The sequence below is a fragment of the Chiloscyllium plagiosum genome, chromosome 47, assembly GCF_004010195.1.
Source record: "Chiloscyllium plagiosum isolate BGI_BamShark_2017 chromosome 47, ASM401019v2, whole genome shotgun sequence".
NCBI classification, from domain to species: Eukaryota; Metazoa; Chordata; class Chondrichthyes; order Orectolobiformes; family Hemiscylliidae; genus Chiloscyllium; species Chiloscyllium plagiosum.
The window spans coordinates 9594525-9606500 of record NC_057756.1 but is presented as its reverse complement, the minus strand read 5'-3'; the positions used below and the strand labels follow the sequence as shown (position 1 = coordinate 9606500).

The 11976-nt window shown below is 47.7% G+C and overlaps 1 protein-coding gene across 3 annotated transcripts in view; it reads left to right on the top strand.

The window, feature by feature from the left end:
- Positions 1 to 11976, top strand: part of LOC122544212 — a 52074-nt gene that overhangs the window by 14980 nt on the left and 25118 nt on the right. For all 3 annotated transcript variants that reach the window (XM_043683288.1, XM_043683286.1, XM_043683287.1), the window contains exons 7-8: positions 456 to 660; positions 3757 to 4150. In XM_043683288.1, the coding sequence (XP_043539223.1) occupies positions 456 to 660; positions 3757 to 4150 (599 nt within the window). The remainder of the gene's footprint in view (positions 1 to 455; positions 661 to 3756; positions 4151 to 11976) is intronic.

The following is an 11976-nucleotide window of genomic DNA, read 5'->3' as shown; positions in this document are numbered from 1 at the left end:
AGTTGGACCGAAGGGTCTGTTTCCGTGCTGTACATCTCTCTGACTCTAATTCCAGTCTCTTGGGTGGATGTGAATGATCAGGGGAGTTCTTGCTGGTGTGTTTCTAAATACCAACACACTTTCTGGAGATCTCCTGTAAATACTCACATTGCTCCTTTGGACCTAATGTAAACACTGACCCACATCTGGGCCAAAGCGTACCCCCCATTTCCCCCCCCCCCCCCCCCCCACCACAAAACAAATCCTTCCCAGATCGAGGTCATTCTGCTGGTTTTAGAAGATTTGCCTTCCATGTTTCCACTTCATCCAGACTTAGTGAAAGTTGCAATTGAAATGCAAAGCTTTTCTTTAAAGTGTTGCCCTCAGCCTGTGAGCTGTCACGGGGAGTTAATTGCACTTCATCGGTCCTTGGATGGTGAATCGGTCCATCATCTTTTCCCTTCTCACTGTTGCAGGTTTCCATTATCTGCCTCCTCCCCTGGATTAACACCTCGGTCTCCTCACATTGAGCCCCGGCCGCCAGTCCCCTACATCTGTGGGACGGTGAGGCCCAGCATCTCGGGCAGTGAGTCTTTGCCTGTGCCACAGCCTCCCGCATCCCAGGCAAACAGTTCCGGTCAGACCGAGTGCACGCCTGTTAGACCCAGAGCAGCATACCAGGTAGGTGCCAGTGCTATCCCAGCTTTGCTTCCCACTCTGTGTTGCCTCGCGATGTAGTCGAGCCAGGATATCTGTTGGATAGTGGGCCATTGGAATGGCTGTAAATGATTCCAGTGGGTCCCCGCGTTACTAAATGTCTGGGTGCAGATTGACCAGGACATCTGCAGAACTGACAGCTCACACAGCTATGTGTCATAGAATCCCTATTTGGCCACTCGAGTCTGCTCCAACTCTCCGAGGAGCAATCCACCTAACCCCGTGTTAGTCTTCGCAGTCCACCTAACCTGCACATCTATGGACTGTGGGAGGAAAGAGTCAAAATGTGTGGTGCTGGAAAAACGCAGCCGGTCAGGCAGCATCCGAGGAGCAGGAGAGTCGATGTTTCGAGCAGAAGCGCTTTATCAGGAATGTGGGAATAAGGTCAGCAAGAGCTTATACTCGAAACATCAACTCTCCTGCTCCTCGGATGCTGCCTGACCGGCTGTGCTTTTCCAGCGCCACACTTTTTGACTCTGATCTCCAAACATCGCTTTTTCCCATTGTGGGAGGAAACCCACGCAGACACGGGGAGAATGTGCAAACTCCACACAGACAGTCACCCGAGGCTAGAATCGAACCCAATCCCTGGCGCTGCGAGGTAGCAGTAATAACCACCAAGTCACCGAGTTCATGTTATTATTTTTTGGACTTTTATATTAAAATCCCTTTCATGGGATATGGGCATTGTCGGCTTTTTCAGTATTTGCTGCCTGTCACACAAACAAAACCGATGACCATAAGGAACAGGAGGAGAGAGAGACCCTCGGGCCTGCTCCACCATTCTGTAAGATTATGGCCGCTCTTTTTCTGTTTCAACTTGCACGTTTCCACTTATCCCAGGTAAACCTTGATCCCCTACTATCCAGTCCCACTTTACAAATATTCAAAGAACCTGCCCTCAACACCTTCTGAGGTCACAAAACTATCTCCCAGGAAAAATAAATCCATTTATCTCAATCCTGAAAGGGTGACTGTTAATTTTAAAAATGTCCCCACTCATTCCGGACTGACCCACCAACGGAGAGATGCTTTCCCCATCTGCCTTTTTTTAGACCACCCAGGTTCTTACCCCGTCAATCGAGTCAGCCCTCACTCCCTAATCTCCAGGGGAAACTAGCCCAGTCTGTCCAACCCTTTCCTCATAGGTTTATAAAACCATGAGGGGCATGGATAGGATAAATAGACAAAGTCTTTTCCCTGGGGTGGAGGAGTCCAGAACTAGAGGATATAGGTTTAGGGTGAGAGGGGAAAGATATAAAAGGGACCTAAGGGGCAACTTTTTCATGCAGAGGGTGGTGCGTGTATGGAATGAGCTGCCAGAGGAAGTGGTGGAGGCTGGTACAATTACAACATTTAAAAGGCATCTGGATGGGTGTGTGAATAGGAAGGGTTTGGAGGGATATGGGCCAAGTGCTAACAAACTGGACTAGATTGGCTTGGGTTAGCTGGTCAGCATGGACGGGTTGGATTGAAGGGTCTGTTTCCTTGCTGTACATCTCTGACTCGCTCCAAGTATCCATCCAGTTACCCTCCTCTGAACCAGCTCCAATCCAGTTCGACTCTTCCTTAAATGAAGAGACTGAGGCCTCACACGTAGTCAAGATGTGGTCTCACCAATGGCCTTTATACCTGAAGCAGAATGACCGTGAGGAGAGTAGCTTTCTCAGTCTCTTGCTGCACCTGCAATCTAACATCCCTTCTCTCATTCATTGGAACATCTCGATCCTTCTGTGCCTAGTAATTCTGTTGTCATTCCCCATTTTGATTAGATTAGATTTCCTACAATATGGAAACAGACCCTTCAGCCCATATAAATAACATTCTGCTTTTCTCATTCTTCCAGTCAAAGACTAGCTGTCCATTCCCAAATAGAATCAGAGAGATGTACAGCATGGAAACAGACCCTTTGGTCCAACTTATCCATGCTGACCAGATATCCTAAACTAACCTAGTCCCATTTGCCAGCACTTGGCCCATATCCCTCCAAACCCTTCCTATTCATATACCCATCCAGATGCCTTTTAAATGTTGTAATTGTACCAGCCTCCACCACTTCCTCTGGCAGCTCATTCCATACATGCACCACCCTCTGTGTGAAAAAGTTGTCCCTTAGGTCCCTTTTAAATCTTTCCACTCTCACCCTAAACCTATGCCCTCCAGTTCTGGACTCCCCCACCCAGGAGAAAAGACCTTGTCTATTTATCCTATCCATGGTCCCTTTTAAATCTTTCCGCTCTCAGCCTAAACCTATGCCCTCCAGTTCTGGACTCTCCCACCCAGGAGAAAAGACCTTGTCTATTTATCCTATCCATGCCCCTCGTGATCACCCCTCAGTATCTGATGCTCCAGGGAAAACAGCCCCAGCCTCTCCCTGTAGCTCAAATCCTCTAACCCTGGCAACATCCTTTTAAATCTTTTCTGAACCCTTTCAATTTCATAATATCATTCCAGTAGGAAGGAAACCAAAATTGCACACAATATTCCAAAAGGGGTTAACCAATGTCCTGTACAGCCGCAACATGACCTTGCAACTCCTACACAGTGCTCTGACCAATAAAGGAAAGCATACCAAACGCCTTCACTATCCTACCTACCTGTGCCTACACTTTCTAGGAGCTTTGAACCTGCACTCCAAGGTCTCTTTGTTCAGCAACACTCCCTAGGACCTTGCCATTAAGTGTATAAATCCTGCTCTGATTTGCTTTCCCAAAATGCATCACCTCCCATTTATCTAAATTAAACTGCATCTGCCACTCCTCAGCCCATTGGCCCATCTGATCAAGATCCCGTTGATTTGTGGGACAATTGAATTCAAATGGCATCAGCCGCGGTGGCGATAGGGAGTTGAAGCCTTGTCTTTAACCTGGGTCTCTGAATTGCGAGTCCAGTGACAGTAACAGGAGACCACCACCTTTCTGCGGCTCTGTGCCTGTGGGGTACTGGGAGAGTACGACTGGGAAGCTGTGGGCATGGAAGGAGTAGAAGGTATGATGATGGGGGGCAGGGGCTGAAGAACCTGTGCTGGTGTTGTGTAATTGATGCTGTTGTGACTTTCAGAATCCGACGCGAAGTGGGAAGGCGCTCTGCGCCCCGAGGAGGCTCTCCTTCGTCTCGCTCCTGTCCGAGGAGCAGCTGCACCAGGAAGCTGCTGAGGCCCTGATGGTGCTGAGCTACTCCCCGACTCCGGCGTCCAGCCAAACCCCGAGCTCCGGCCAGCGTCACCAAGACGGCTCCCTGCCACAGCCGCCTGCCCCCAGCCCCCCATCGGCCTCCCGCGGCCACTCCCTGTCCATGCCCACCACCACTGGCAGCGGGGGTCTGATAGGATCCATGGTCCCCCCAGCGGTCTCCCTGGACTGCACTGTGGTGACCCCCGCAGAGGGAGCGGAGATCAGGCTGCAGGCTGACCCGTTGGAGAGCTGCAACATGAACGGTTCGAGAGAACCAACTGGTAAGTTCAGGCGGTGCACACGTGGTGGGACTGGGGCAGGAAGAGGGCTTTACACAAAGCACTGAGATCGCATTACCATTTGGTTTTCTTCATGATGAAGCCTCTAGGGTCATGCTAAATTGTCCCATAGTGCCCAGGGATGTGCAGGTTAGGGTGGATTGGCCATTCTAAATTATCCCATAGTGCCCAGGGATGTGCAGGTTAGGGTGGATTGGCCATGCTAAATTGTTCCATAGTGCCCAGGGATGTGCAGGTTAGGGTGGATTGGCCATTCTAAATTGTCCCATAGTGTCCAGGGATGTGCAGGTTAGGGTGGATTGGCCATGGGAAATTGTCCCATAGTGTCCAGGGATGTGCAGGTTAGGGTGGATTGGCCATGGGAAATTGTCCCATAGTATTCTGGGATGTTTAGGTTAGGTGTACTAATTGGAGTAAATATAGGATAATAGGGTAGGGGAATTTGTGTGGATTGGTTAGTCTGCAGAGGGTCGGTGTGGACCTGTTGGGCCGAAGGGTCTGTTTCCACACTGGGGATTCTGTGGTTCATCTCCCTTGAAGTGGGAGAACCAATCCGTTTTTGGGGGCAGACTGAGGGGATGAGAGCACAGTCCACGCAATGTCCCAAGGTTCCAATAAAATGTGAAGCGGGAAAAAGCACAGCAGGTTGAGCTGATGGGTTGATGTTGCTTAAACACTGACTCTCCTGCTCCTCTGATGCTGCTTGACCTGCTGTGCTTTTTCCATCTTCGCACTTTTATTGACTCTGACTGCAGTCCTCACTACCTCCAATCTTCCAAGGTCTCCTTTCTATATTTTATTTTATTCATTCATGAGATAAGGCTGTCACTGACTAGATCGGTTCTTATTGCCCAGATGTCAAGAGTCAACCACATTGCTGTGGATCTGGAGTCACGTGTAGGCCAAACCAGGTCATTCCCTAATGAAGTTGCCTTCCCTAAAGGACTTTGGTGAACCAGATGGGTTTTTCCTGACCATCGCAAATGGATTCATGGTCATCATTAGACTCGTACTTTTCTGCTGGGGTGGGATTTGAACCCGGCTCCCCAGCACATTCCCTGGGTCTCTGGATTAACAATCCAGTAATAGCATCCCCTCCCCTTCTACACCTCCCAGTTTCTCTTTCAAAGGATGCATTTGGCAAGGCCGGCATTTGATGCCCACCCTGAATAGCTGACTCCGCTATTCAGTGGGTAGTCAGCTGTGTTTCTGGAGTCACGTGTGACCCAGACTAGTTAAAGATGGCAGGTTTCCCATGGCACATTACTGAACTAGATGGGTTTCTCTTTAACAACAATCCGCGGTAGTCGCTGAGGCTGGCTTCATTTTGCAGATTTATTGATTGAATTTAAGATTGACCTGTCTGTGTGGTGGGACCTGAACCGGTATCCCCATTAACGCGGGTCTCTGGATTACTTTTCAATGATATAACCACTACCCCACTCCATACACTTTGAGAATTACCCCCTCAGAAGGTGGAGCCTGAGCCACCACATTAAACCGCTGCTGTCCATGGGGTCTGGGGAGAGCCCCAGTGCTGTTAGAGACGGAGTTTGACCCAGTGACACTGAAGGAACAGTGGATATCGTTCCAAGTCAGGATAGTGTGTGGCTCAAAGAGGAACAGACAGAGCCTGTTGGGCTCTCATGGATTTCCTGCCCTTGTCCTTCCAGATGGTGGAGGTCGCTGGCTTGGGATGTTCTCATCACGGTCTGGTCTGTCTGCAATCCCAAGTCCTTCAGTCACCCTCTGAAGTGACCTCCAGCTACACTAAGTTACTCTGCACCTGAAAAAGGCAGCCCACTACCAACCAATCAGAGCCTGAAAGACAAAGCCCTTGAATTGGAGTATATGAAACCCTGGGTTCTGTGTCAGGAGAGCTGGGTTCAAATCTCACCTCCTCCAGAGGTGCGTACTAACATTTCTGAACGGGTTGGTTTTTGTTTTGAAAAAATACATTGATGGAGCTGGGCGCACACTGGGCTGGTTCCGTCAAGGTTAACTGACCTTGGAGAGAGGGGATTGAACACTCGGGCGTGTGCGCGCAGAGACTCTCACAAGCACATACATACACGCTCACACTCGTGTGTCCGGGCACACTCATGCGTGTGCGCGCGCAAACTCTCATGCATGCATAATCTCACGCGCACACACTCACACGCACACTCGTGCATGCATGTGCACTCTTGCTTGTGCGCACGCACACACAGATACAGGCACATGCAGACATGTGCACACACAGATGCACACGGACACTGACTAAAGCCTGACTCCGTTGATAAAGACCCCCACCTTTGTTTGTTCTCAGCAGTATTGCACACTTGGGCAGCTTCCCTCATTCCATTAGTGGAGCAGACTCTGTGTCAGGCTGTCTATCAGACAAATGTGTGCGTGCACGTGTGCGAGCAGGCATGTGCGTGAGTGTCCATCTTCCCTCGGTGCATATAAACAACAAGGGCAGAGGACATTGGCAGCTGACTGTCACCTCCCAGGCTGGGCGACTTTCTTGGACGTTGTCCCTTTGTCTGAATGTGAGATGCTTTGTCTGTGAAGGATCCTAAGCATCAAGTGCCATGGAGTTAATGACAGTTGTGTCAACACCAGCAAGGAAGGAGCAGCAACATTGCGTTAGCATCCAGCTTCCAGCATGTTGCTCCTCTAAATTTACACTGAGATTACAACATCCACTGCACCCCCATCAGTTGGCACAGTTTCATTTAATCGAATTGAGTTATGAACAAGGTGAGTACTTAAGACCAACCTCTCACATCCATCTTAGGTATCCTGTCCTCCTAAAGAAGCTTGTTGCCTTGACTATTGGTTTGGTGGCTCACTGATTTGTGTTTTTTCCTGGCTGCTTTTCCAGAGACCTTTGACCGCCGGGAATCAGGAAAGAAATTCCACGTGCTGAAAGATGTCTGCTCCTTCACACTGCGCGGCACGGTGCTCAGCCCTATGCCCCCTCGCCATTGCCTGCCCAACTTCTCCTCCTCCGTCTCGCTCAACATCGGGCAGCTGGGCTCCATGTCATTGCCTCCAGGTCCCCAGTATTGAGAGCTTTTTAATCCGGCTGTTCACTACCTTTGTCCGTCCCCTCTCACTTCCCTCCTTGGCCCTACTTCCCAGCTACTCACTCACGCTCTCCTTCTTTCCTTCCTCTTTCTCTGTATCCCTGCCTCCTGGCTTCTCCCCACTGCCCAACTGCACCTCACTCGCTGCACCCTCTAAGTGCTTTCACCCAACCCCCCCACTTTCTGTTCTCAAACCCAATCAACATTCTCTCCCAATCCTCTTACCTTTCCGAATCCTGAACCATATGTTCTCCAGTTTGTTACACTCTCATCAGATCAGTATAAACCTTTCGGGTGCTGGGAGGGTGGAATATTAGGTTAGCACAGATGGTATTACGTATTTGCAGGAAAATAGTGCACTGCACACAACTGTTAGTAAGGAGTGTGTAATGGGCAGGATGGCTTAGGAGTGTTTTTTTAAAATAAGCCTTAAGATCATTTTCACAGTGACTTTTGGTGGTTTGGACCATGAGAGAGCTTTCTTAAAAAAAAGTTAAACCCACCTAAACTTAAATTGTTGGTGTTGATGTAAGGGATGTCAGCAAATCGTGACTGCAACATGGAGTGGGCTATATTGCACATCTCTACCTCGCTCTCTGTCAGTGTACGTGTATGTTTGTTTATATCTCATTGTCTGTCGCTCTATTTCTGTTCATATACTATCTCTGTCTTTCCCCGTAAGTGTATGTGTCTACGTCTGTCTCTCTCTGTCAGTGTATTTGCCTGTTCCTGTGTCTCTGTCTCTCTCTGTCAGTGAGTTCCAGATGGTAAAGACTGCAGACGCTGGACAGCAGAGTCTATAAAGTGTGGAGCTGGAAAGGCACAACAGGTCAAGCAGCATCGGAGGAGCAGGAAAATCGACGTTTCGGGTTAGGACCCTTCAGTGTATGTGTCTGTGTGTCACTATGTGTAAATGTCTGATCCTGTGTGTCTCTCTGGCAGTATATGTGTGTATTCATGTCTCTTCCTGCCTCTGTCTCTCCCATCAGTATCTGTTTCTCAATATATTCACCCTTTGCTGATGAGGTGATAGCTTTGGTTGAACGTTGACCAAAAGATGCAGTTGCTTGGTTTTTAACTTGGTTCATGTTCTGGGGGAAAGCCAGGCCGCTCCTTCCTTACCTTAGCTGTGAGGCAACATGGTTACTGCTCTCTCCAGTCACGCTCCTGATACTTTATTTCATGTCCGAGTGAAGGAGCCTGATGGTCCTTGTAAGTGTGTGGTGGGGGGGGTGGGGAACACATTTTCAGTAACTCTAAAAGCTGGTGTTCTTCGAGAACAGGGAGGGGAGCTCTTTCACTTTTGCTCTCCTGTCTCTGAATCAGAAGGTTGTGAATCTCCACTCCAAAGGCGTGAGCCTATAAATCAGTCTGACACATTAGGGCTGGGGATGTTTGAGGGGAGCTCTGCCCAGTACCCTGGGGCAACATTTATCTTGTCATCAACATCACTAAAGCACAAATCATCTGATTGTTCACATGTTGCTGGTTGTGGAATCTTGCTCCTTCCACATTCCCTTTCTTAGAACGGTGACCTGAGTTACAAATCTTCTCAAAACTCAGTGACCTTATTTTAAAGAAGTGTGTATTGCATGGGCTGTAAAGCACTTTGTGACATCCTGAGATTGTGAAAGGAAAGCACGATATTAATAACAGATTAAGTAAAAAAAGACCTATCAGTCCTGTTGCATTGAGGTCAGTCGTTTCCATCGCAGTTAGCGAATTCGATGCTGACTGGGAATCAGCTTGGCTGTTTATTCAGTCAGACTGTGTTCAGTTGTCACTGGGTTAGGTATTTACATTGTTGTCCATGCAAAGGGAAATATGCTTAACTTGATCTTCAATCTGCTACGGAAGGATGCCTTCTGGCAGAGATCGAGACTCATCTCTTCCCCCTCCTCTCTCATCTCTTTTCCCCCCCCCTTGCCTCTTTTCCCCCCTCCCTCTTGCCTCTTCTTCCCCCCCTTGCCTCTTTTCACCTCTCACCCTTTCTCATCTCCCCTTCCCCCTCTCGCCTCTTCCTCCTCCCTTCTTTCCCTTCCTCTCTCCCTCCTCACCAGTTCATATCTGTCTATTCTGTGTTTTTCTCAGCTTGTCAGATGTCTGCATGAGGGACTTGCGTACTGACAACAGGGCCATGTTTTATTAAAGTCAGTCCGTTTGTGTCTGTTTGCAGAATGGTGTCAGCATGCGTATACATGTATAGGGTTTGCTTGTGTGTCTATGTTGGCATGTGTCCAAATGCTGCTGCCTGTTACCTTCTGTATGAATTAGAGTGTGTCTGTTTGCACGCATTTCTGGATCAGCGTCTTTTTATTTGAGTACCTGTTTGACTGTTGCATGCATATTCCAATATCTGAATGTTTCTGTTAGGTGTCTGCTTAAAGATGTGTGTATTTGTGTCTTAAAGAATGTGTGACTGTTTTTGTATGTCTCTTAGCATGGATGTGCCTGTGTGTGTGTATATATGGTAGTACATGTGTGTGTGTATGTTTCTGTGGGTCTGTCTCTGTTAGCATGTATGTGTGCATGTGCGTATACATGTTAAGCACATATGTGTTTGTGTGTGGGACTGTCTCTATGCCTGTGTGTTGGCACCTGTGTGTGTAATTTGTATGTTTATTATGTGTAGGTTTGCTTGTATATTTGGACATTTGTTATGTGTCTCTGTTCTGTCTGCATGTCTAAGCATACACAGCAGCACTGCTGCTTTTAATGCTGGGAGATGCACTGAATGGTTGAGAATTGGTGAATCACAAGTGACCGTGATAGAGCTTTCACTGAGCTTTGCTGACTTATACATCCCCAATTCTTGATTTCACTTTTACATTTACAAAGAGCCTTTAGTACGGTAAACTGTCCCAAGGTGCTTGACAGGAACACTCATTGATACTGAGCCAAGGTCATCTGAAAGCATGATCAGAAACGTAGCTGAGGAGTTAGGAGGAGGAGAGAGAGCTGTAAAGGATTAGAGAGAAACTCCAGAGGTTTGATCCCTGTCAAGTTTTCAGCCAACTCCTGCCCACACTTCCACTGACTGAATCAGCTGAGCGTAACTTAAATTTAAATTATTAAATTATAAGTGTTTAAATATTTAACTTCAAATTGTGTTGTTTCTTGCTGATGTTAGTTCCAAGGTGTGATGAATTTCTTATGTATTTAAATGATTGTTACCATGAAACTTTCAGGAAAATGTTTGTTTGCCTTCTGTGACTCAACCAAAAGTGTTTGAATGTGATAATGCTAAATAAATCAATATAGCTGTGACGTCTTAATGATGGCCCTGTTCTTGTGTCCACTTCTGAGATATAGTCTTTTTTGAGGCAAGATAGAGACAGCATGGGGTTAGATACAGGGTAAAGCGCTCTCTACACTGACCCCTATCTCACACTCCCAGGACAGGGACAGCACGGGGTTAGATAAAGAGAACAACTTCTTTGTTGAATGTCTCTGTTCGGTGTCTCCATAAGATGATGTATGTTTGTGTATTAAAGCCTGTGCAACTGTTTTTATATGTGTCTTAGCATGGATGTGCCGGTGTGTGTGCATGTGTGTATATATGGTAAGTACATGTGTATGTTTATCTGTGGGTCTGTCTCTGTGTGTTGGCACAAGTATGCTTGTATGTGTCAAGCTGAAGTATTCCTTATCATCTTCTGAGATCAGTATTGTTTAGATCAGTAGTTTCACTTCTGCTCTCATGGGGCGAGGGTGCCTTTAAATTTTAAAACGTTCCAAACATGACAGGAACTGAAATAACAAACTGAAAGTGAAAGAACCTTCAACAGAGAACAAGCTGAAAACCGAAAAGAGAGATTTTGATTTCAGCAGGTAAGGCTGATCTATGTGTGGGATTTCAGTGGCATCTTGTTTATCACGTTGAGTGTCTCCTGATTGTGGGCCATTACATGAGAGATCATTTCGACTGATAAACCAAGCACTCAGTAGTTGCTGCTGTAAACAAACACAGCTGCTGTCTTCTGCTATGGCGCAGAACTGACTCCGGAAGTTAGCTGTCTATCCCTTAATGCCAGCCAGCCAAGAATCTAAAGACTAGCAGGACACCATTTGGCACATTGTGCATGTGTTGGCAATTCAAAGGAGCTGTAAAATTAGTCCCACCACCCAGAACCTCTCCCTTCCTCCCCCAAGATGGCCTTGCAAGTGAGACACACCTGTCATTTTTAATATGGTCAGAGTCAAAAAAAATCTGCAGATGCTGGAATCCAAAGTAGACAGACAGGAGGCTGGAAGAGCGCAGTGAGGCTGGAAGAGCACAACAAGCTAGGCAGCATCAGGCGGGATAGGCAGGAGGCTGGAAGGACCCTTTGGTCCAACCCGTCCACGCCGACCAGATATCCCAACCCAATCTAGTCCTACCTGCCAGCACCCGGCCCATATTCCTCCAAACCCTTCCTATTCATATACCCATCCAAATGCCTCCTAAATGTTGTACCAGCCTCCACCACTTCCTCTGGCAGCTCATTCCATACACGTACTACCCTCTGTGTGAAAACGTTGCCCCTTACGTCTCTTTTGTATCTTTCCCCTATAAGACCATAAGACATAGGAGTGGAAGTAAGGCCATTCGGCCCATCGAGTCCACTCCGCCATTCAATCATGGCTGATGCGCATTTCAGCTCCACTTACCAGCGTTCTCCCCGTAGCCCTTAATTCCTCTAGACAACAAGAATCTATCAATCTCGGCCTTCAACTGGACTTCATTGAGTTGTAGAA